Genomic DNA, 22,204 nt, shown 5'->3' on the forward strand with positions numbered 1-22,204 from the left:
ATATGTAGTAATAATGTACATATGCTAGAATGATATCGACTTGCTCTCCAAGTTTCTCCATTTATTTTTTAATTTTTTTATGGGTTTTAAAGGGCTTTTATAATTTGGGTCCGTAAGATAGATCTAAAATATATCTAACATATAAGAAGGGTTAAGAGGCAATCCCTCTCCCAAGTTTAGGTCAGCAAAGTTGCCCACCTCCATGGCCACCCGTCTTCAGTTTGAGAACAACTGCGAAGTTGGCCTCTTTTCAAAACTCACTAATGCCTATTGCTTAGTTGCTGTTGGAGCCTCTGAGAACTTTTATAGTGCTTTTGAGTCAGAGTTAGCCGATGATATCCCTATCGTTAAGACCTCTATTGGAGAAACACCGATCATTGGGCGCCTATGCGTTGGAAACAGGAACGGGCTTCTTGTGCCTCATACAACTACTTACCAAGAGCTTCAACACTTGAGGAACAGTCTACCTGATCAAGTTGTGGTCCAGAGAATCGAGGCGCCTCTGCCTGCTCTTGGAGACTGCATCGTCTGCAACGACCATGTTGCTCTTGCTCGCATCGATCTCGACGAGGAGACTGAGGAAATAATATCGGACGTTCTCGGTGTCGAAGTTTTCCGTCAGACGATTGGATGCAACATTCTTGTAGGCTGTTACTGTGCCTTGTCCAACAGAGGTGGCATCGTCCATGCTTACATCTCGGAGGAAGAGTTGGACGAGCTCTCGGCGCTGCTTCGAGTCCCGCTCGTTGCGGGGACTGTGAACCGTGGTAGTGAAGTTATAGCTGCGGGAATGACCGTCAATGACTGGACTGCTTTCTGTGGCTCAGACACAACTGAAACGGAGCTCTCTGTAATAGACAGCGTCTTCGAGCTAAGTGAAGCTTGTGATATAAACAAGATCTCTACATCGGAATGGGATTTGCTTGTGACCAAGTCAGAAGTCCCGGTGTTGGTTATGTTCATACAAGATTGGCGCCCCTCATGTCGATACGTGAGGCATGTAATGGACGAATTCAACTCGAAATACACTGGTCGGTTCAAATTCTACACACTCAACGTTCGTCAAGAGAGAGGCATCGTAATACGCTACGACATATTCAATGTCCCGGCTAGTATTGTCTTCAAAGGCGGAGACGAGATGGCTAGAGTATATGGATTCCGTCTTTATGAATTAGAAAGACTAGTGAAGCAGTACGATGACTTGGTCTATGCATCCAAGCTTAAGGGTAACTTAGCAAAAGAAAATAATTTGCTAATCAAGACAACAAATCACCATAAAATCAAAGGAGAACTGATAAATTTATTTGCATATGTAGGCATGTGTGTTTTGGTATTCAGGTCTGTTCTTTACTTTTCTTTTCTTTTTGTTCTTGGATACTTTGAGTAACCGAAGTAAATTTAGATGAGTTTTCTTTTCTGGTTTTGTTTATTTGTGATTTGTTTTGGTAAGTTATCTATACTATTTTTTTGCTAAGTAAATTTTCACAATCGATGATATATATAATTAATTATATAATAAAAAACAAAATTTTTATTAATATCGCTTCAACAATATCCCCAAATTCCCTCACCAAAAAAAACACTAGCAGTTAACACTCTACCGTAAACATTCATGCAGGGTCGTTCCAAACCATTCCAGCCAGAATATAAAGTTTTACTTGGGGGAGTATGAGGCTGCAGTTTCAGTTTTTATTTATTTATAAAAGAGCCAGTCACAGCCTTGGTCTTGCATGCCTAAATAGTTTAAAAATGGATTTAGTACCTGGTGAAGTAGGCATGCAATTCTTCTTTAGAGACTGGGTATCCTCCAGAAAATGTGAGGAAAATAGCCCTATCTTCTGTAGTTACTTGCTCACCCTCAACCTTGTTTGTTCCTGTTAATGATTAGTTGTTTCTTGCTGACCACTTAAGAACTGATTAGTACTTGATTCAGCATCTCTCGTGATGAATATTGTGGTTGAAGATGATGAGGAATCCAATACTTATTTTTCACAAATGCAGATGCCAGTTTTTTTCTTCTTTTTATTAGCAAGCAGATAATTATATATAAGCCTACTGGGTGGTAACTGGTAAGAGATTATAAAAAGAACCCAGTGAAATGGTGAACATGTATCTTGACAAAGCTCAATTTCTTTATTAAGAGTCACCATATTCATGAACCAAATATCTATTTTTATTTTATTCTATAAATGTTCTCTCGTTTCCTTGTTTGTTTAGTTTTCTCATGTGGAACAAAGAGCTATTCCTTCTTTCATGTCATTATACTACTCTATCCGATTGATAATCTTCATCTCATCATCCTTCCAAGTTAATCAAGATTCGGGCATACATACAAGGTGATAGTGAACGAAAAAATGGATCAAGAAGACTAAAAAGCTGTTGCTCCAAATGAGAAAAAAACATCATATACTGCCTCTTAGGCTTAGAATAAGAAAAAAAAACTCCACAACATTCATATAAAGTCAGAAAATGTCAGCAAAAACATTCTCTTATTCACATAGAGATGATGTCATTGTTTGAAAAATAAAAACATCAATGCAGTTTGTTTCCATTTACTTAAAAGAAATAGTCTTCACATTGTTTATCTATCGATCGATCCCTTCAATCTTGTCTTCAACCTGGGAGTACAAGTCCTTGAGCTTCTCGATGTTATCCTCTGAAGTTTCCCAGTAGCCACGACCATTGGCTTCCAAGAAAGTCTGGATCATCTTCCTGAAGGAGTTTGGATTAGTGTTCATGAGACGGTTAAGCATCTCCTCGTCTTTGATGAAAGTTGTGTTGGCCTCTTCGTAGACCCAGTTGTCTACTTGACCTGACGTTGCACTCCATCCCACAGTGTTGGTCAGTCTCTTCTCTATCTCGCGAACTCCTTCGTATCCACTTGACATCATCCCTTCGTACCACTTTGGGTTCAGCAGCTTTGTTCTTGCATCCAGCCTCACTGTCTCAGATAGTGACCTCACCTGACAATATCAACATAGCATAAGCAAATGTGTTCTGTTTTATAGTGTTCAAGTCCTTAACATTGTTACAAAAAAAAGTCCTTAACAGTTAGTTTGCGGATTCAAAATTTTGGATAGTTCGGTTCGAAATTTGGTAACAATTTCTTCTTTTTTTTTCTTGAAAAACCGAATTAACTGTTTACCAAACCGAAAACCCAAGTTTTTTTATAAACTTGCCGAATTGAACCAAAATCATTACCTAACTAAGCAAAATTTAGGTTCGGTTCAGTTATAAACAGCAGGCCTAACTTAAAGTCCAGTTATTGCATCCAACCATAGACATAAGACATTGCATGAAGAAAAGAGAGGAGAGAGAAGTTTCACTAACCTGTGCGTTTGCGGTTGTTGTATCAGCAATGTAAGCGCTAGGCTTCTTCTTGTCTTTCCTCAAACTCTGAACCAGGTTCGTCGGGTCAGAGTCAAAGTAGTGGCTGACGTCAGTCAACGAAATCTCGGAAGAATCCAGGTTCTGGAACGTGACTTCTGCAGTCATAAGAGCCATCTCAAAGACCTGCTTCTTCTCAGCCATCCCTGCTCCAGGAGCATCACTGTCAAACGCAAACGATTTGCGGCTCAAGTACATGTCCTGAAGCTGTTTCTCATCGTTCCATGAAGAGTTCTCAACAGCGAGACTGATGTTTGACGAGTATGACCCTGACGCGTTTGAGAAAACTCTTGTAGCTGCCTCTCTGATATCAACGCCAAGCGTTGCTGCTTGTTCCATGGCATGTTTCCTCACATAGTTCATCTCAACTGGCTCATCTAGCTCAGCCACCATCTTGATTGCTCGGTCAAGAAGATTCATCTGCAAGAAACAAGAAGCACCATGAGACACCAAACAACAAGAAACTAGAGTGAATGCTTTAATCCAATATTCAAAAAATAGCTAGGCTAGGCGGTAATTATAAGCTTCATAGAGTGAGTGCTAGCTACTAGGTGAATTATTGACTGGTTTTATATATTTTACATTTACTTTAAATATTTTGGTTTTTGAGTTTGATTATAAAATTATAAAAATACATATACAAAAAAATAAACTAGACAAATTTGTGGATTTATACTAAAACTATTAGTAAATTCAACAGATTCAAACCAATTTAGATTGATTTAGAATAGTTTAGATCGATTTAAACCAATTTAAACTAGTTTAAACCGATTTAAATTATTAGTTAACAGATTTAAACCAATTTAAATTAATTTAGAAAATTTTAGATAGATTTAAACTAATTTAAAATGATTTAAACCGATTTGAACAGTATAAATCAGACATTAAGAAAATCGTTTTAAACTAATTAAGAAAATTGTTTTGACTAAACCTATTTTTAGAACATTGCTTAAATCTAGTTACCTGATTGATAAAGAGATCACGGAAGACTCCTGAGCAGTTAACAACGACATCAATCCTCGGCCTTCCAAGCTCCTCTAAGCTCACAGGCTCAACCCGGTTCACTCTCCCAAGACCATCAGCAACCGGTCTAGCCCCAATCATCCAAAGAACCTGTCCAAGAGACTCCCCATACGTCTTGATATTATCAGTTCCCCATAGCACAAGCGCGATCGTCTCCGGATACTTCCCTTCGTTCTCTAACCTCTGCCTCTCCACCAGCCTGTCCACCACAATCTTGGCGCTCGCCATCGCTGCCGTCGTGGGAATAGCCTGAGGGTCCAACGCGTGAATGTTTTTACCGGTTGGCAACACCTTGGGGTTTCTGATGGGATCGCCACCTGGACCTGGCTCAACGTACTTCCCTTCCAAGGCTTGCATCAAGCTCCCGAGCTCGTTGTCCATCACCACCAGCTTCAGGCACTCTCCGAGGAAGGCAAACACTGTCCTGAGCTTATCTCTGTTGGCACGGTAGAATTTCGTGTTGGACAAGTACTCAACCCAGGGCTCGTTGATTCCAAACCCTAGAATCGAGGTAAGCTTGTCAGACACGTTAACAACCTGTCCTTTGTCGTTTGTAGTCTTCTCAACAAAGGCTGAGACCGCGCCACGCGAGGCGTCAGTTATCTGTTTGAGAAGCTCCACATCGCTCAGGATCCCCTTGTCGCTTCCTCTGTACACATCTTCAATCTGCCTTCCAACACACTCAGCTAATATAGAAGGAAGAGATGAGATCTCCTCCTCTGCTCGGTCCAACGCAGCGATGTTGACGAGAGTAGCAACAGCTTCCATTGCAGATGGAGGCTCTCCAATGACGTGGAGCCCGCATGGGAGGAGCCTAGACTCAATCTCCATGATCTTTGAGTAGACTTTACCAACCACGAGGTCTCTCTCTTTAACCGAAAGATCTGTTCCTTCGTCAGGAAGATCCACGTCTTTGTCAAGATTACACTGCTTAGCAGTGCTGATGATGGAGCTCACAATCTGTGGACCTCTGCCAGTGTCCTTGAGAGACTGGTACGATGAGATAAGCTCGCTCAGCTGCTTCAGACCCTTGTAGAGACCAGCGTTCTCAGCTGGTGGAGTCAGGTAACTGATTGTATTAGCATAACTTCTCCTCTTTGCGATGGTTGCTTCTGAAGGGTTGTTAGCTGCATAGTAGTAAACATTGGGAATGTTCCCAATGAGACTGTCCGGGAAACAAGCATCACTCATCCCCACTTGCTTCCCTGGCATAAACTCAAGCGAGCCGTGTGTGCCAAAATGAAGAACAGCATCAGCTTTGAAGATCTTCTCCACGTAAGAGTAGTAAGCTGCAAAGCCGTGATGAGGGCTCGCGGATTTGGAGAAGAGGAGCCTCATGGGATCACCTTCGTACCCAAACGTCGGCTGCACGCCGATGAAAACGTTACCGTACGTTTTGCCAAAGACAAGGAGATTCTCTCCGTCTGAGTTAAGGTTCCCTGGAGGCTTCCCCCAGTTTTCTTCCAAGGCGGCTGCGTAAGGAGTGAGGCTCTGGTACTCGCGGACTCCCATTTTGTAAGCAACGTTCAGGTTAGGACTGCTGAACTGAGCCTCCTTGTCGTGGAGGATCTCTTCGATGAGAGTCTCTGCTGTCTCGGGTAGCCCCTCCACGTTGTAACCGTCTCTCTTGAGGTCTTTTAGGACCGAGTAGATGGACGCAAACACGTTGAGGTACGCTGCGGTTCCTACGTTTCCTTTGTCTGGTGGGAAACTGAAAACAGTGATAGCCACTCTCTTTTCTGCCTGCAATGAATGAGTCATATTTATACTCATTACAACATTCATTGATAAAGTCACAAAGGATGAGTGTTAATGATTGATTACCTTAGTTTTTCTTTTGAGCTCTCCCCATCTAATAGCCCTGATGCAGAGTTGTTCCACTCTCTTGTGAAGAGCATGTGACTTCCCTGCAGCAAATGGTGACAAACTTCTTCAGTAAAAAAAAAAAACATTTCTACACTTGTAATGAAAACTGACTGATATGCAATATGGTTCATTTTTTATTCTGGAAGTAACTTACATCTCTATACATCAGTAAAAAGAAACATATTCGTTTTCCTAAGAGATATAGTAACTTATCATTCACATAATCAATATACAAACCATAACACCTCAATCATGCAGTTAATTTGCTTTCTTCGAATTAGTTAATTAGCGTTTGTGCATACCTGTTCTAGGGTCACGACCAGCGAAAACGATTGGTTCCATTCCTCCATCAAGCTCAGGGAGAGCAACCTGGAGAGCCACCTGAATAGGATGCAAACCAAGCGTGCTGTTAAGCCACTCCTCCGTCGTCTGAAACACCAGCGGCACTCCCACAAGATAAGGAACATCAAGCGTCTTCAACGCCTCAATAGCCCTCGGATGATCCTGCCTCGCCGGTCCACCAACCAACGCAAACCCGGTTAAAGATACAGCAGAGTTTATAATAGGCTGCTTAGTAACCGGATCCACAAAATATCTCTCGACCGGACCGGAAAAGTCCAACCCTCCAGCGAAGATAGGAATGACCTTAGCGCCTCTAGCCTCAAGCTCCATGATCACAGCCACGTAGTGACTATCGTCCCCAGTCACAATGTGACTCCTCTGAAGGACTAGACCAATAACCGTCGCGTCTTTCCTCTTGAGAGAAGCGTTGGTGTCTCTCCTAGTATCGTACCAATTCAAATACTCCTTGACGTCATCGTACATGGTCGGAGCAAGTGGATGCCAGATCCCAGTATCCAAAAACAAAACCGGATCCGAGTACTCGATCTTGACACCTTTCAACGCCGGGATGTAAGATCCGGAGATCATCTTAACAAAGTTCTGGAGATTATCTGGAGAACCACCAAGCCAAAACTGTAGACTCAAGATGTAGAGACGAGCGTCTTGAGCCTTGTCGCTAGGTAAGTACTTCAAAACCTTAGGTAAGGTTCTTACGAGTTTCAACATACTGTCGGCGAAACCTGCGGATCCAGCTCCCTTCTTCCTCTTGAAGAGCTGGAAGAAGGGAGACTTGGACTGACCAAGCTGAGACATGCTGAACGATCCGAGTTTGTTCAGTCTCATCACCTCGGGCATCGAAGGGAAGACGAGGACCGCGTCCATCCTGTCTCTCTCCTTCTCGACTGCCTCTTTGACTTTGAGCGCGAGCTCCTCGACGAAGATGAGAGACCCGATGAAGATGTTGGCGTCTTCCAGGTCTTTGCAGAAGCTCTTGTAAGTGTTCTTGTCGCGAAGCTCTTCGACTAAGTATCCGACGACTTCGTAGGACGCGAATCTTGAAGTCTTGTTGAGTTGCTGCACGGCTTCGGAGAGTGAGGACTGGTACTGCGCCTCGAGGACGACGTAGACGATCTTCACGGTGGGGACGTTGTCTCTCTTGACGGGGACTATACGGCGGACCTCGGGGTTTGTCTGCGTGAAGAGGCCGTTGCCGGAGACAGCGGACTTCACTTTGAATAAAGAGTTGGTTGGTTTGGAGAAAGACTTTCTCCTGAGGAATGAGTGTTTGGAGGTAGTGTTGGAGAGGGAAGAGAGGTGCTCTGCTTTGGAAGTAGACAGAGTGAAGGGTGAATACATAAGTGAAGCCATTGTCTGGCAGATAGATGGGAGAAGAGATTGAGAACTGATCTCGTTGTTGTTGTTGTTTGTCGTTTGATCTTCTGCTTCTGTGGGGAAGAAGAAGGGAGAACTAAAAGAAGCGTTGGTTTCGAAGGTAAGTGGTGGGAAGGAAGAACACGTGGACGAATGAGTACGTACGAGTTGTGAGGTTGAGTTTTGTTTCATCTTTATCCGCTTAGGACAATGCGATGGAGTTTACTGGCTTCTCATTGGTTCATTGGATTCTATTCATATTTTTTAGTGGCTTGGGCGCGTGGATATTGAGTGTGTAACTATTATTTTAATATTTTTTGTAGTTGTCTTGAGATTTTATTTCGGTTTCAGCCATGTAAAAGATTATTTGGCCTTATCCTAGCCCATTTAAGTGCTGTGTTCCAAATAGGGACCGGACCGGTCGGTTTGCATTTGCTATCACCCGGTACTCTGAAATGTGTCCCACTGAAAACCTTAGGTCACGGGATCCGAATCAACCCAGACTGATCAAAATGAATCCAAATCGATCAAAACCCGATATAAATACCAAATTGATCTTGTTTTATGGTAGGTTTTACCGAACCCAAATAAATATCCGAAAAACTCCAAAAATAAAAAAAATCCAAAAAACTTGTATCAACCCCGACCTCAGTTTCTAGAGTGATATGTATTCAAAACTCACTAAGATGTTATTGAGTACTAAAAATAATTATCTATTACATGAAAAAATTAACTTAATAATCTTTTTTTTGAACAAAACTCAATAATCTAATATATTTTTATTTGGTCAGTAAATGTTTTTATGTTTTTGACAATTGCATAGTTTAAACAATGTTGTTGTTTTTAAGTTTAAGTAGTGTTTCTTATGTTTATAGAGTTGTTAGTATATTTTTTATGTTTGACTTTGATTTGCTTATGTTTCATTATTTATGATTTTCGTTCGTACAAAATTTTGGTTTGTCATATCGTGATTTGTCTGACGTTGTCGTGTATAGTTCAAGTACGATTTTTGTATTGTTGAGACGATTCTTCCAAAGTTATTTTGAATGACAACAATATGGTTTAAGGAAACTAAGTATATAAATTTATTGAAAATATTAGAAATATACTGAGTTTTAATCATGTATAAATTGATAATTTTAGAACCAAAAACCCAATTAATATCTGATAAAAAACCAAAACTATTTTGGATTCAACCGGATCTTAGACATTTAACTAAATCAGATCCAAACTTTTATAATAACGGAGTGAGGCTAAAACTCATGAACCTGAAATCTGAACCTAAATCCGAATGGGACCCCGATTTTCCAGCCTAGAAAACCTTCTTGTCCATTTTATTTGGTCATGAGTTTTTTTTTTTTAACGCTTGTTATTCATTCTAAAAGTATCCTTACAATGCTGAGACAAACAGTCTAGCAACAAAAACTCAAAAGTAAAGAAACCAGTAGGCTCCGTAAATTAATCCCATACACTTATGGGTAGTAGTAAAAGCAAAAGAAAATCATGAGATTGTAAGGGAGAGCAAACACACAAAGCAAAAACAATGAAATTTCTTTTCAGCCTCTCTCACGTTGAATCTCAACTACGGCAGCAATAACACAGCAAACCAAGTAAAGTCCTTGTCTGATACATATCTGATGATCACGACAAGAGACAATATATTTCTCCTCCCAAACAGATGAGAGAACACCTACCTCTCCATCACCAAGGCTAAGATCTATTGATCTGCACAGTAAAGATAGTGTTCCACAAATGCGACAAAGCTCCAACCCCGACCCACGCTTGAGCTTGACATAACCACCAGCCGCCCACGCCGGACAGATAGGTTAGAAGATGTGAGGAAACCTCAGGCGACCAACTAGCCGCTACACTCCAATGAAACAAAACATAACAGAGAAAAAACAGATCTAGCAGAGAAACTTCGCCGGCTAGACAGACGAAACCACCAAACCGTAACATAGGCCACCAACAAAAGCCATTGAAACCTCCATAACTACTCTACAGCCACCGTATTTGGTCATGAGTTTTATAGAACCAGAAGGCCATACTGGTGCAGAGCATATGACTTCCCTTCTTCATATTATAAAACGAATTCAGCGGAGTATTGTAGCCCATATATAAAACGATTTGGGCCTAATAAGAAAAAAGAAATATGGGCCACATTCGTTTTATAATATGGAAAGCCCAGAATCCCATACTTCAAGGCTTTGCTTATATTGTCTTAGGCAAACTAGCATTTTGTATTGACATTGTTGCAGTTCTTGTGAGCAGCGTAGAAGCTGGTTATGAGCCACTTGTAATCTGATTGATGTTTTTGGAAAAGACTCCATATCCCATCTGTACTACTTCCCATCTTTGATCATTATGTTACATGAAAATTGTACAACTTGTAAATAGACCACTAACAAAATAAGGATGGATGTTAAGTTAAAATGGTAAAAATCACTTGATCCTAAATGTCCTTGCGACAACCCTATGGAGAAAGAAATGAGATACTGTGTGGGGCCAGTATCATAATTGATAAGTTGACCCAATCTATCAGATATTTTCAAATATATCATCATCATGTTAATTTTTCTTCTTCTAAAATAGTCACACTCACACCAAATGATTCCTACCAAACAAGAAAAAAGAACAATCGTCAAGTAATCTGACAAGGGGCATTACTTGTAAGTTTATAACTCTCCACATACTCGTAACGACCGGACGATTCAAGTCCCTTTTAGAGTCTTTGATGATCCTCTCTCTCTTGTATTCACTCTTCCCCTCAACCTTTGGATTCTCCTCGCGACTTCTCTCTTTTGGATTCGCCGTTGGAGGTACTGTAGACTTTAAGAACTGCTCTACCATTTCATTTCTAAGTGTTGCAAAAGGTAAAGACTCGAGATCGTCTCGTGGTTCGTGGTTTTAGGGTTCAAAGTTCCTAATTTTACTGTTCATTTCAACCAAAGTTATCGATGACGTCATGCTCACGCTCCTATATGCAGTTTATAGAAATCTATAGTTTTTTTATTTCTACTCCTCTTCTTATTGGTTATAGACTATTTCATTGCGAGTGACTGTGTGTTGTTGATTATTTCTCTTGCTGGTTTGTTGACAGAGGATGAGTACAGATCTTGTTAGAGAAGATGATGTTGAGGAGAATCCTTCTTCCGTCTCTTCGAGAATGGAGCTAAAACGGATTCATCAGTGGCTGACACAAGAAGAGTCCCCCGGTTCAGAACTATTCAGTAATAAGAGACAAGTGGTTGAGACTGATAGTGGTTCCCGGACGAGTTTCTTAACTCCTCCTCTTATGTCTGCTTGGGACAGCTCACTTGTGCCTAATTGCTTATTCCATCCTGCTAATTTGCAGCATTCATCAGATCTCCTCGGTAGAAATTTCTCTCCTATAGACCAGGATGTGCTTCATGGTTGCTCATTTAATCTTGACACCATTAGAAAGGTTAATAATGACAATCAAGTGTGTGAATCTCGAAACATGCCCCAATCCATGGTTCAGTTTTATGGTGAGGGAGTTTCAAGATCATTTGAAACAGGTCCGCTCTCCTTTGGTCAAACCTGCAGTAGTATTGACAGGAGCTTCACCTTGCCAGGGCCAAACTTGAGTTATGATAAAGGAGATGAAAATGTCTTCTCAAATGGAGTAGAAAGCTTTGCTTTGTTGGGTCAGTCTCTTCGAAAGGCTGATTATAACATATTCTCTTATGACAAGGGACATGAGAACGTCATGTCTCTTCTCCCTTGCGACAAAGCATCTGAAAACCTTTTCATGATCGAACCACCCTACCACAAAGATAATGCCAATGTTGTGTTCTCACAAGGCTGTGAGATGGCATTTATGGTTCCTAGCCAAGAAAAAGCAGACCAGAACAGTGATCAAACTAGTCAAGAGGCTAGAAGACGGACAATGGTGTCTTCAGTTCCTGTTATTACCAGTTTTGAGAACTTCAGCCATTCTCCAGCAGAGGACAACATGTCTTTTCAGTATCCTCCTTACGCCAATAGCTCTAGAGTTGATACATTGCTCGCCCCCAAAAGTAAAGATTCAAAGACAGCTAAGAAGGGTTCCTCCACAAACACATTCCCTTCAAATGTTAAGTCCTTGTTGTCAACAGGAATGTTTGATGGGGTTACTGTCAAGTACTACTCCTGGTCACGTGAGGTCAGTCTCTTCTTTTAACCTGGAATCAACCTTTCACCTTTACCATGTGCTAACAACGTAACTTGGCAGAAAAATCTCAAAGGAGTTATAAAGGGGACTGGGTATCTATGTGGTTGCAGCAACTGTAACCTTAATAAAGTAAGCAACGTGATACCACCAACACTCTTGGAGTCATTTACTGGCCTGTCTATCTAATACAAAATCTAATGCAACAGGTTCTTAATGCGTATGAGTTCGAGCAGCATGCTAATTGCAAGACAAAACACCCAAACAATCACATTTACTTTGAGAACGGAAAGACCATTTATGGCGTTGTTCAAGAGCTGAAGAATACGCCTCAGGAGAAGCTGTTCGATGCTATTCAAAACGTAACGGGATCTGATATCAACCGTAAAAATTTCAACACATGGAAAGGTATAATATATATAGCTAACATAAAGACATTCTAAAAGTAGATATTTACTAGCAGCTGAAAAGTTTGTTTTCTATTTTTATTGTCTGTTTTACAGCATCGTATCAAGTCGCTAGCCTTGAACTTCAGCGTATCTATGGGAAGGATGCTGTAGTCACTTTGGCATCTTGAGAAGGAGGAGTTGTGAACTGGGAGGGTTTTTATGTTGTAAGTGTAATCAGTTCTTGTTCTCTGTAACTATGATGTCTTGTCTGGTGAGTTTAGTTTATCTTTGAAGTATTTAAACTTCTGCAAGCACTCCAATATTTCTGAAGATGCAGATAGCTTCTTTGAGACTTTATGCACACCGCATTGCTTGCTCTAGTTCTGGTGGACTATACTATTAATACTACTATTAAAATTGTTCTGCAATATATAGAGATATTGCAACAAAATCAGCATCTCAGACAGACTCATGAGACTGAGTTACTGCCTTTGGGTCTCGTTAACTGGTCACTGTTGGGTGATATGTTGTTCTTATCAGGCATTGGAACAGATCTGTTCTTCTATTTTTACCAGTGTCTCTGGACACAGATTTTGGTGGAAGCTTGCCCTTCTTGTCTATGCTTTTACGGTTTTACCTCATAGTACCAAATATTTTCCAATGACTAGACAACTGATCCAAAACTCTACAAATTTAGGAAGCCCATTTAGTGAAAATCAACTATCTAAAGCGTAGTTAAGCCTAAACATTCTGACAGATTAGATTTTTCATAACTCATAAGTCATAACCAAATCACATTAGTTTATAAATAAATTATTTTGACATAATACGAAGCAGTAAAATTCACAATAATCGAATAATGAGATATTGATAACAGAATTGTTATATTTTTGTGATCAACGTCAGCAAACAAATTCTGGAGTAGGTTTTACTTGAAGCTAGTACTAACGCCGATCGAGAGACATATGATTTCAATAAAGTGCTGAAAAGCTTATGAGATGAGAAAACACTTGAGATAAATAAAATGGCAAAAAGAATGGATAACAATGTCACACAAATGGTATCAAAGTTTATCAGAGGTTTATCCGGTTAAGGCAAGAGGAAACACCTTGGCTGTTTCAAGGCATCTGTTACGTTAAGTACTTCACATGAGTTGCTCAAAAGTAGATCAAAAAGAATTATAATAAAAAAAAGGGCTAGGTGTCTAGCTTCTCCCTGATATTAAATTGACATTAGAGTACATTTGAGGATTAGAGCGCTGGTCTGTTTGTGTTAAAGACTCGGTGAAGGCGAGTAAAGGTTGCAACAACAAACTCTGCTTCATCTCTTCCAATAAAGTCTTGCTTGTGTCCATACCCGCAAGGTATCCTCCATGCACATATCCACTGAACTTTTCACTTGTGTGTTCTCCTGTGAAGAAAATCCTTCCAAATGGAGCCTGAATCACAAAACCAAATCATAAATTCCCACACGTGTGTGTGTGTATGTGCTAAAAGACAACAAAAGATGGTGTTATTATACCTTGACATTTCGTTGAAGCTGGTTATCAGATATCATAGGGTAATTGCTGTAGCTACCGCGCTGAAACCGGTTGTTCCACCATCTAGGGACAAGAATATCAGTTGCGTAAGGAATAGTGGGACCAAACATGTCCCTCAGAACACTCATTGCCTCTTTCAGTGTCTCCTCGTCGGATTGGGACTCCACGCGCTTTGACTGCTCGTTGGTCAACGTCACGACCAGAATGTTAGACCCCGGGTACGCATTTTCCATGTGCTGATTAACAAGAAAGCAACAGTTAGATTTACAGACTGCAACCTGGAGAGTAGAGAGCAAGCAACTTGTAATAATAATATAACAAGCTACATGGACCATGCAGCTGGTTAGACACTCGAGATAATTAAAGCAATGATGATAATAAGCAAAGGGACCCCCCAGGTGATTAATTCTAAGATTAGTAGGGAGTGCATGTGCCACGTTTCTCACGTATGTGGACTGAATAAAAAGATGCATTGAGATTAACAAACTAATAATATTTAAATTTTTTTTAAGGTAATCAACCTGCCAAAAGGTGAAGTAGCCGCGTTGTTCGTGCGCATAGATGAAAAACTCTTGGCCAGGACCACATGGCCAGAAACAATGAGGGAATTTGAGGAAGATCTTGGTGTACACCATCACATCACATTTTTGTATAGCTTCTGTTTTCCATTTCTGTCACCAATAATAGTACTGGTTAGTAAGATCACTTGAATAAAGATAAAAAAAAAAATTCTGACTTCTGAGACAAAGTTCAACATGCATGTTTGTTAATTGTTTATGTTATCTTAAAGGCCTCTCTCTTGAATTATGTGGATCAACCATGCAAAACCAACCCGTTGTATTTGATGTATGGTTTTGATAAAAATAAAAAAAAATGAATTCTGACTTTCTTTACCTAATGGCTAACGCAATATTATATTTCCTAGGTTCATGTACATTGAATGATTAAAAAACCTCCCCCTTTTTGTGTTATCTTTAGCGTTAAATAAGCATAAAAGATAAGACAAATAAGTAAGTAGTTGATTATAAACTAGTAAGAATAGGAGAAGAGGAGAAAGTAAGCTAACCGGTAAAGGAGGCTGGAATGAGATAAGATTGGATTGGAGAACACCAATACTAGCAGACACGATCACATAATTGGCCTCGTATTCGGAACCATCCTCTGTTTTCACCACAACACCATTCCTCGACTGTTGCACCTCCCTAACCACCTGCCATTAATTCACCACTAATACTATAAGATTACTAATACTACTACCATAGCAATAGGTTCCAAAAACTAAGCCAGCTGGTTTCTGAGAGGCAATAAATAAAAACATGACCCCACACAACTTAAAAACAATTTCACTACAAAACAAAGGCTGAGACTGAAGAGAAACCTAGCAGCTGTGGTTAGTTGTCAAACTTAGCAGGAAAATGCAAATCAACAACAGCTAAAAGGCAAAAAGGAGCTTTTCCAAAATAACGTCATAATATACTCCTTTTAACTCAAGTAAAAGAGGTCCATCAAACCCTCATCATTAACAACAGTCAAAAGATAGTTTTGGTGCACAGGTGTTGAAGAAGAAATAGTTTAAAAAAAATCTACAGTACCTTGTTTAGTTTGAGGCGGTTGTCCAAAATGTTACCATCTGAGGTATAGAGAAAGCCCTCGGCCATTTTATAAAGCAATGATTCGTAACCTCTTTCATCAGCAACCAAATATTCCCTTTCACCGAAGTCCACGTAAGTCGATATTGGCTCAACCTCTGAACAACACCGTAACGAATACAATGTTAAGAAATTGCTAGACGGTAATTATGCGTTTTATTGATTAGGTGGGCGTTTATACCAACTTTTTTGAATGTCTAGATCGATTTTTAAAAAATCCGTTAAAAAAATTCACTACTATTAGATGTAATGATGAAAAACACTGTTATCAAACAGACAAAATATTAGATGTAATGATTACCTGCCATCTCGAAATCATGCAGGATGAAGTCAATAGCGAGTTCTATAGGCGTCTTTGGTGACCTGAAACCAAACCAAAGCACCACATTAATAATCGCACTATTTCATGAAAAAATATATTTAAAAAAAAAAACAGAGAGGAAGAAGACTCACGAAGGAGCTTCTTCAGCTTCTTGGCCATCACATTCAGCTTCAAGACTCTTTAGCTTCAGAATCGCAGAGTCAACCGCCTTCTTATACGAGTCAGCAGCGAATCCAGTCGGGAAGATTTCTCCACTGGAGAAAACATAAACCATCAAAACTGAGTAAGCTCGGAAGTTTAATTAAAAATAAAATAAAATAAAAAGACTCATGAGGAGGAGGAAGAAGCTAATCAAGATTGAGATAACCTTTGATCGTAGATATTGTAACGAGCATTGGTGTAGTCAGAGAAGCATGTACGTAGGTTAAGACGAGAAGCGAGCTCCCAAACAGGGTTAGACTCTTTACCACCGACGCCGGCAATCCAGCCGGCACCGAGCTCCACCGACACGTCACCGAAACTCTGCTTTTGTATTCTCCCTCCTATCCGTTCGGTCGCCTCGAGGATCAACACGTCTTCTACTCCCTTCTCGGCCAGCTCCTTAGCCGCCGTGATTCCTGGATAAAAAACGGTTTAAAAAAATTCAAGCCATGGATAATTACAAGAGCAACAAAGTATGAATGAGTAAGGGTTGATTCTAACCGGAGATTCCGGCGCCGATGATAATTACGGAGGAGGTCGTCATGGTGAGGTTGAAGGAAGAAGAGGTGTTTTGTTTGTTGAGAGAGGAGAGGAGATAGGTTGTTGTTACGTTTTCGTTTTGTTTTGGCCTCTGTAAGTATTTATAGAGGCAGGAGGAATTATATACTTGGACAACAACTCGAACTCCAAATTAAATAAAGAGTGGAACGCGTGTGTTGGACGCGCTTGAGGACACGGTGTCGAGCTAGTTGCCATGATTGGTAGTATCATCCTCCCGGGTCGGGTTTAAATGGGCTGCAACCTCAATTGAGTTTTCAGGTGTATCTTATTAGGCCTGCTCTACATATACTAAAGGCCCACTACTTAGTGTTATTTTAAAATTAAAAAAAAAAAATTGCCAACAAATCAAAATACATTGGTTATGAAGATTCCAGGCTCCGGCACGTAATCCCATTCCCAACATATTATGCATATTTTAAAAATCAATCACGTTTATGTTGTTGCAAAGAAAAGGGAAAGCTCTAAGAAACACGGTTGTCTAACTCATCAAAGCTTTACTTGCTTGCATTATTTGTGAGAACCAAACTTATTTTTCATGTGTTGTTTGCTATTATGAAGGTTGCCTCTTAACTCAAATCATAAAATACCAATTTAGACGGTAAAATTTTATATAGAACCTTCATAATAGCAAACAAGACATGGAATGGTTTTTTTTTTAACAATTGTGTAATGGTTTATGTATAAATATTCTTTTCCCTGTTTTGATGTCTAAGGACTTTAACAAGAGGGGGAACATTATCTTTTTACCATTGGTCTAAGCGAATCTCAGTAAATCCAAAAATATAATCTAAGGACCACGTCTGTTCGTGGAAGTGTTTCCACGTTTGGATCATAACAGAAGTCGACAAATGAAGTTTCTGAGATCTAAAATAGAAAGAGATAAAGGATTCCAAGATATTTTGCGCATATGCACGTGACTCAGTGACAGAGTTGCAGCACGTGACATGTTAAGACTTATCCAAAACAAAGTTGCAACAAGGTTTTTCTTTTTAGGAATTTAGGAGAGAAACGCTGCAACAAAAGGAGATGAAACAGAACAAACTTCACTCGACCTACGGACAAGCATCTCTCACCAGGCTCATTCTGGCTTCCGGGCCAAGAAGAAATACATTGGCGTGAATATCTCTCTCCTGTTATAACACACACATAGATTTAGCATTTTCACCTCAGGAAAACAGATCTAGTTTTTAAATCTTGAAGGGGAATGATATATAAGTTGGGATTCTCTCACCTTCCACCGTCGACTAATCCTTCTGCTGCCTTCTCCAGAAAATTTGATACCCTTTGGCTTCCTTTAGGTGCCAGTCTTATGTACTCAAGGAGCTTCACCTATAAACAACAATGACAAGTTGGGATATATGAACAACTAACAGTATTAGCTGGTGAGATATGGCAGTTGAGTCAGAGCAAGTTCTTTCTTCTTACCATGTTTTTGGTTATGAATCGTCCAACAGCTGTTAGGCGGAAGCTACTGAGCGAGAAGTGATTTTTGTCCAGAGGTAAGTACCATGGGACTGGCGAGTCCTTGGCCAGATCCTTTTCCCATATTACCTTTACAACAACGCAGAAGATAATAGTATCTTTAGATGTTGAACTGTTTGACTTAGGAAATAGAGAGGATCTGTAGTTAGATGATACTTACTTCAAAACCGGCCTGCTTCAGAGCTTCGAGGCATTTTGAAGTCAGCCTGATGTCAGGGAGACCATCTCCAATCTCTATCTCTGCCTGCACAATGCACTCTTTGCTTTATTCATGTCGAGAATAGATCACACATAATATGTATGGATAGATGCAAGAGACCACACTAAACCTTTATCTTCTGATGTTGGGCGTTGTCAGGGTCAAATGCATCAGTCATGCACCACTCATAGGCAGCAAAACATTGCCCCGGCTTTAGCACTCTGTAGATCTCTTTGTAGCATCCATACTGTTGTTGAGATCATAATGACGAATTATGAATGCAGGGAAGAAAACAAACAAATAGATGTTTATAATTTGACTTACTGCATCAGGTGCGTGACAGGTTGCCTCTATAGCATAAACAGCATCAAAAGTGTTTTCAGGGAATGGCATCTTCATGAAGTCAGCCTGGAAGATTAACAAAGCAAGACCCTCATCACGTTGCCAGTTACAAAGTATTTTCCTGTCAAACAGAGGAATTACAACTTATGTAGTAAATACAAGAACCTTGAAATCAACTGACCTTGACAAAGTTGCATGTCTTGTCGACACCTGCAAGTCGGTTTAGTTCCTGCGAGGAAAAGGAATGCCAATGTGAATTATATAACAGGCACTAATGAAAAAGACCAGATATTAAATGATGGAAAGTAGAGTCACATAGTCCACATTCTTGAATTAATCAAAAACAAATTCAAAGAAAGGAAATAACACTTCCAAGCATTTCCAGGAAAAGGAATGCATTATCTAACACAAATATAGATATGTTACCTTGCCTCTGGTGATCTGGTATTCATTATTGTTGATCCCGGTAACAGATGAATTGCTGTAAGAGAGCAAACACAAACAGAATTTATATTATTGAAATACTTTCCTAACCATGACATGTACTCTAAATCTAGTGTAGAGGATGAAAATAATAATGTGTGATCATTTTACCTGAATCGTGCAATTTCTCTCAGTGGTCCACCAATTCCGCATCCTACATCCAGTACCTGTTGAGAAATATAAAGGGAGGAAATGAGCAACTGATGGTGAAGGTTCCACTTTTCGAGCGCTCAGCTAAAGTTATCAAACCTTTTGGCCAGGTTTAACGCCAAGCTGAAGAGCAAGAAAGTGCTCGTGACGTTTGATACTCTCTCGAAGTGATTCTCCATTCCATCTGCAAACCCACAAAAAAAACTCATGCTAATTAAATATAACTAAGACACAAGTATCGATGTCTGTGGCAGCAAGAAAGAAAGATTTATCGGTAGAACTTCAAACAGAGTTGTAGAAAAGTGGAAACGGTCTAAGATACTGACCTGTGTGCAAAATGGAAGGACTCTCCCCAACCGTACTCATAAAAGCTAGTAGCAAGATCATAGTACTTATTAACCTGCAATATTGTTAGGAGTAGATTAGTCAGTATGCTTAACTTCAACACCTGGCATACTACTACTTCTATATCTGTAAAGAATATGATCTCTTGGAACAGTAATGATAAGCTCATTCAAAGGGTGATACATCCATATCAAATCAGAGAGAGAGAGGCGTAAGCAGGCATTTGGAGTGGTCAAAACATTAAGGATTATATACCATGTCAGTGTAATTAGCTTTTCGCTCTTCCTCGTCTCCTCCGTGGAATTCATGATATTGCTCATACCTGAATCGTCGTCGAATCACTAAAAGTTAGTATAATGTCCAGTAAGAAAACCATCGTCTAGACGCATACATTTCTACATCTTCGAGAGAGATGAAACTAGAAGCAACCCAATATTTTTTTTTTGTTTTAAAATCTCAATCTTTTTAACCAAAAGTCGTTAATGGCCAAGAGAAAAAACAACGAGCCGGGCCCTCCAGAGCGTGACAACAGCGAAATACACGTCAAGAAAGGGACCATCTCAGTATCCCTTCCTTTTTCTACTGTATCGAAAGCTCACTTCCAAAGAATATTCAATGCATTATTTTCCATTAATTGGCAAACAAACAAACAAAAAATTGGATAGAATTAGATTCTCGTAACGATATAGTGGATCCACTAATATCAATATGCATGGTAAACAAAACGAGTGTTGTTTAATTGAATCGGAGAATGAAACTACGTTTACGATCGAGAGGAAACAAACGTACTTTTCGACGGCGGTGAGAACATCGGATTTATCGATCTTTCCACCAAGGTTCGAGGCGAGATCCATAGCTCCGGACTTCGACATTGTGCAACGAACGGAGATCTGCAATCACAAACGCGAGAATGGAGTATGAGAATCGTAGGAGAAGATGTATCGACGGAGGAGAAGACTTACCTGAAACTGTTTTGGATGAATCGGAGTAGTAAGCAGTAGTGGGGAAGAGCTTACCTGTGACTTGGCTTCACCTTTATAACAATAAAAGAGATGATGACAAAAGTCCGTCAAATCTCACAGCGTGGCACACATGTGACTGACTAGTCTATACGTTAAAAGCCCACCAACATTTAGTAAGTAGTGTTTTTTTTGGGGCCGTTACGTTAATGATTCGTAAGCTATTTTTTTTAACTTAAACCAAAGATTTCCCGTAATCAACAAATAACCATTGTCTAAATTAATTTCACTCCCGGTTTTTACAATTATTTTTCTCTCTCTTTGGAATGTTTGCCATGAAGGAGAGAGACTAAAATGGATGATGATCGGTTTACCATCACCACCGGACTAGATAGTTTTCGAAGAAATTAATTAGCATAAGATCGTTTGGGAAATCTTATGAAAGTCCAAAATTTTCAATGGTTTTTGGGCCCAAATAAAAGGCCCATCAAAATTGGAGACTATTGAAATGGGTTTCCACGTAGGATCGAGTGTCACTGTCTTTGACCCCACGTGCTGGAGGATGGGAGCAACGCGCGGTTGTAGGCAAGCTGTGTGGGCAACACGCGTATCTCTTTGGCTCCTCGTTATGGGCTCCACTAATATCGCTGACGTGGAAATTTTTCCACTTACCTATCACTATCGCCGCCTTTGGACGAACAACACAACACACCGAGTCAAAACACTACTATCTTATCTATACATGCCTGGAATTGGTAAAGCAGTCTATTCGTAATAAGAGTCTCAAAGCAAAGCACTAAAGGCGTCACGCATAGAACGTCAGGCATTAGATGTCATAGATAATACATAATCAGTGTTTTTTAGCTTATAAAAAAAAGTAGACTTTTCGACCTTTGAGGCGGCTTAGTGCAATTGCCAAAGCCTTTCAGTTTTGATTCCGAAGCAGGCTTGTACGTCCTTCTATGACGTTTTTTTTTCTTTTCGAAAGTCCACGAATGTATCATTCTCGCAGTGCATCAAAAGTGTAATCTCAAAGCAGGATGATGCATCTTATCCCCTAACAATACAAACGATCATTGTTGAAACAAACATTAGAGAAAGATAGATCCAGTGCACAATAACGTTATAATCTACAAAAATCAAAAAACATTATAATACACACGTGGTGGAATTTGATTTGCACAATGGGATAAAGCATTCCAAGTAGATGACTAGATGAGGCTGAGAACATTGTTTAGTTTTTCTATATTGTGATATATATCCACGAACTTTCAGTTGTCTCTTTCTTCATGTCTCCATTATCTCTCATGTGACTTCAAAAAACATTCCTACCTACGGTTCCTGTATCCCTTAACTATATATTATCATACGTATATAATAAGATTTACGTATTACTTTAAATAAACTAATTACTTTTCAAAA

At 39.9% G+C, this 22,204-nt stretch overlaps 5 protein-coding genes across 6 annotated transcripts; 2 read left to right on the forward strand and 3 right to left on the reverse strand.

Annotated features, from left to right (window-relative positions):
• Positions 1-18: 18 nt before the first annotated feature.
• Positions 19-2,518, forward strand: LOC106444656 (eukaryotic translation initiation factor 6-2). Its single transcript, XM_013886107.3, has one exon. The coding sequence runs from the start codon at positions 203-205 to the stop codon at positions 1,385-1,387; it is 1,185 nt and encodes a 394-aa protein (XP_013741561.2). The 5' UTR covers positions 19-202; the 3' UTR covers positions 1,388-2,518.
• Positions 2,390-8,149, reverse strand: LOC106440918 (magnesium-chelatase subunit ChlH, chloroplastic). The gene is made up of 5 exons (XM_048770008.1): positions 6,579-8,149; positions 6,235-6,317; positions 4,351-6,153; positions 3,331-3,807; positions 2,390-2,963 (listed from the first exon to the last, which is right to left on the reverse strand). Exons 1-5 carry the CDS (start codon positions 7,984-7,986, stop codon positions 2,586-2,588), a joined length of 4,149 nt encoding a protein of 1,382 aa, XP_048625965.1. The 5' UTR covers positions 7,987-8,149; the 3' UTR covers positions 2,390-2,585.
• A 2,419-nt stretch (positions 8,150-10,568) lies between these two features.
• BNAA03G04450D lies at positions 10,569-12,979 on the forward strand. Of its 2 annotated transcripts, none has more exons than XM_013882692.3 (5): positions 10,569-10,862; positions 11,090-12,154; positions 12,224-12,292; positions 12,370-12,568; positions 12,664-12,979. In XM_013882692.3, the coding sequence occupies exons 2-5, from the start codon at positions 11,093-11,095 to the stop codon at positions 12,735-12,737; spliced, it is 1,404 nt and encodes a 467-aa protein (XP_013738146.2). In that variant the 5' UTR covers positions 10,569-10,862; positions 11,090-11,092; the 3' UTR covers positions 12,738-12,979. The 2 variants fall into 2 exon arrangements, with proteins under 2 accessions (XP_013738146.2, XP_013738148.2); XM_013882694.3 differs by having other exon boundaries at positions 10,570-10,808.
• A 539-nt stretch (positions 12,980-13,518) lies between these two features.
• LOC106440920 (polyamine oxidase 1-like) lies at positions 13,519-16,934 on the reverse strand. Its single transcript, XM_013882695.3, has 9 exons — positions 16,763-16,934; positions 16,428-16,677; positions 16,192-16,314; positions 16,040-16,101; positions 15,682-15,836; positions 15,156-15,299; positions 14,611-14,760; positions 14,071-14,325; positions 13,519-13,987 (listed from the first exon to the last, which is right to left on the reverse strand). Exons 1-9 carry the CDS (start codon positions 16,803-16,805, stop codon positions 13,754-13,756), a joined length of 1,416 nt encoding a protein of 471 aa, XP_013738149.3. The 5' UTR covers positions 16,806-16,934; the 3' UTR covers positions 13,519-13,753.
• A 657-nt stretch (positions 16,935-17,591) lies between these two features.
• On the reverse strand, positions 17,592-20,899 carry LOC106440921 (cycloartenol-C-24-methyltransferase). Its single transcript, XM_013882696.3, has 14 exons — positions 20,786-20,899; positions 20,613-20,713; positions 20,079-20,145; positions 19,805-19,878; positions 19,578-19,662; positions 19,440-19,495; positions 19,272-19,326; positions 19,027-19,074; positions 18,828-18,911; positions 18,634-18,750; positions 18,465-18,548; positions 18,248-18,373; positions 18,054-18,151; positions 17,592-17,952 (listed from the first exon to the last, which is right to left on the reverse strand). The coding sequence occupies exons 2-14, from the start codon at positions 20,693-20,695 to the stop codon at positions 17,901-17,903; spliced, it is 1,029 nt and encodes a 342-aa protein (XP_013738150.1). The 5' UTR covers positions 20,696-20,713; positions 20,786-20,899; the 3' UTR covers positions 17,592-17,900.
• Between the last annotated feature and the right edge of the window lie 1,305 nt (positions 20,900-22,204).

Source organism: Brassica napus, chromosome A3 (assembly GCF_020379485.1).
Source record: "Brassica napus cultivar Da-Ae chromosome A3, Da-Ae, whole genome shotgun sequence".
Taxonomy (NCBI): Eukaryota; Viridiplantae; Streptophyta; class Magnoliopsida; order Brassicales; family Brassicaceae; genus Brassica; species Brassica napus.

Excerpts from the sequence above, each read along its gene's own strand:
- LOC106444656 (XM_013886107.3), top strand. The coding sequence starts at position 203 with ATGGCCACCCGTCTTCAGTTTGAGAACAACTGCGAAGTTGGCCTCTTT.
- LOC106440918 (XM_048770008.1), bottom strand. The coding sequence starts at position 7,986 with ATGGCTTCACTTATGTATTCACCCTTCACTCTGTCTACTTCCAAAGCA. Across the intron at positions 3,808-4,350 it reads GTGATCTCTTTATCAATCAG|ATGAATCTTCTTGACCGAGC; the intron begins GTAACTAGATTT and ends TGTTTCTTGCAG. Across the intron at positions 2,964-3,330 it reads CAACAACCGCAAACGCACAG|GTGAGGTCACTATCTGAGAC; the intron begins GTTAGTGAAACT and ends TGATATTGTCAG.
- BNAA03G04450D (XM_013882692.3), top strand. The coding sequence starts at position 11,093 with ATGAGTACAGATCTTGTTAGAGAAGATGATGTTGAGGAGAATCCTTCT. Across the intron at positions 12,155-12,223 it reads ACTACTCCTGGTCACGTGAG|AAAAATCTCAAAGGAGTTAT; the intron begins GTCAGTCTCTTC and ends GTAACTTGGCAG. Across the intron at positions 12,293-12,369 it reads GCAACTGTAACCTTAATAAA|GTTCTTAATGCGTATGAGTT; the intron begins GTAAGCAACGTG and ends CTAATGCAACAG.
- LOC106440920 (XM_013882695.3), bottom strand. The coding sequence starts at position 16,805 with ATGACGACCTCCTCCGTAATTATCATCGGCGCCGGAATCTCCG. Across the intron at positions 15,300-15,681 it reads ACCGCCTCAAACTAAACAAG|GTGGTTAGGGAGGTGCAACA; the intron begins GTACTGTAGATT and ends AATTAATGGCAG. Across the intron at positions 13,988-14,070 it reads AGCTTCAACGAAATGTCAAG|GCTCCATTTGGAAGGATTTT; the intron begins GTATAATAACAC and ends TTTGTGATTCAG.
- LOC106440921 (XM_013882696.3), bottom strand. The coding sequence starts at position 20,695 with ATGTCGAAGTCCGGAGCTATGGATCTCGCCTCGAACCTTGGTGGAAAG. Across the intron at positions 18,912-19,026 it reads AGACATGCAACTTTGTCAAG|GCTGACTTCATGAAGATGCC; the intron begins GTCAGTTGATTT and ends TTAATCTTCCAG. Across the intron at positions 18,549-18,633 it reads CCCAACATCAGAAGATAAAG|GCAGAGATAGAGATTGGAGA; the intron begins GTTTAGTGTGGT and ends TGCATTGTGCAG.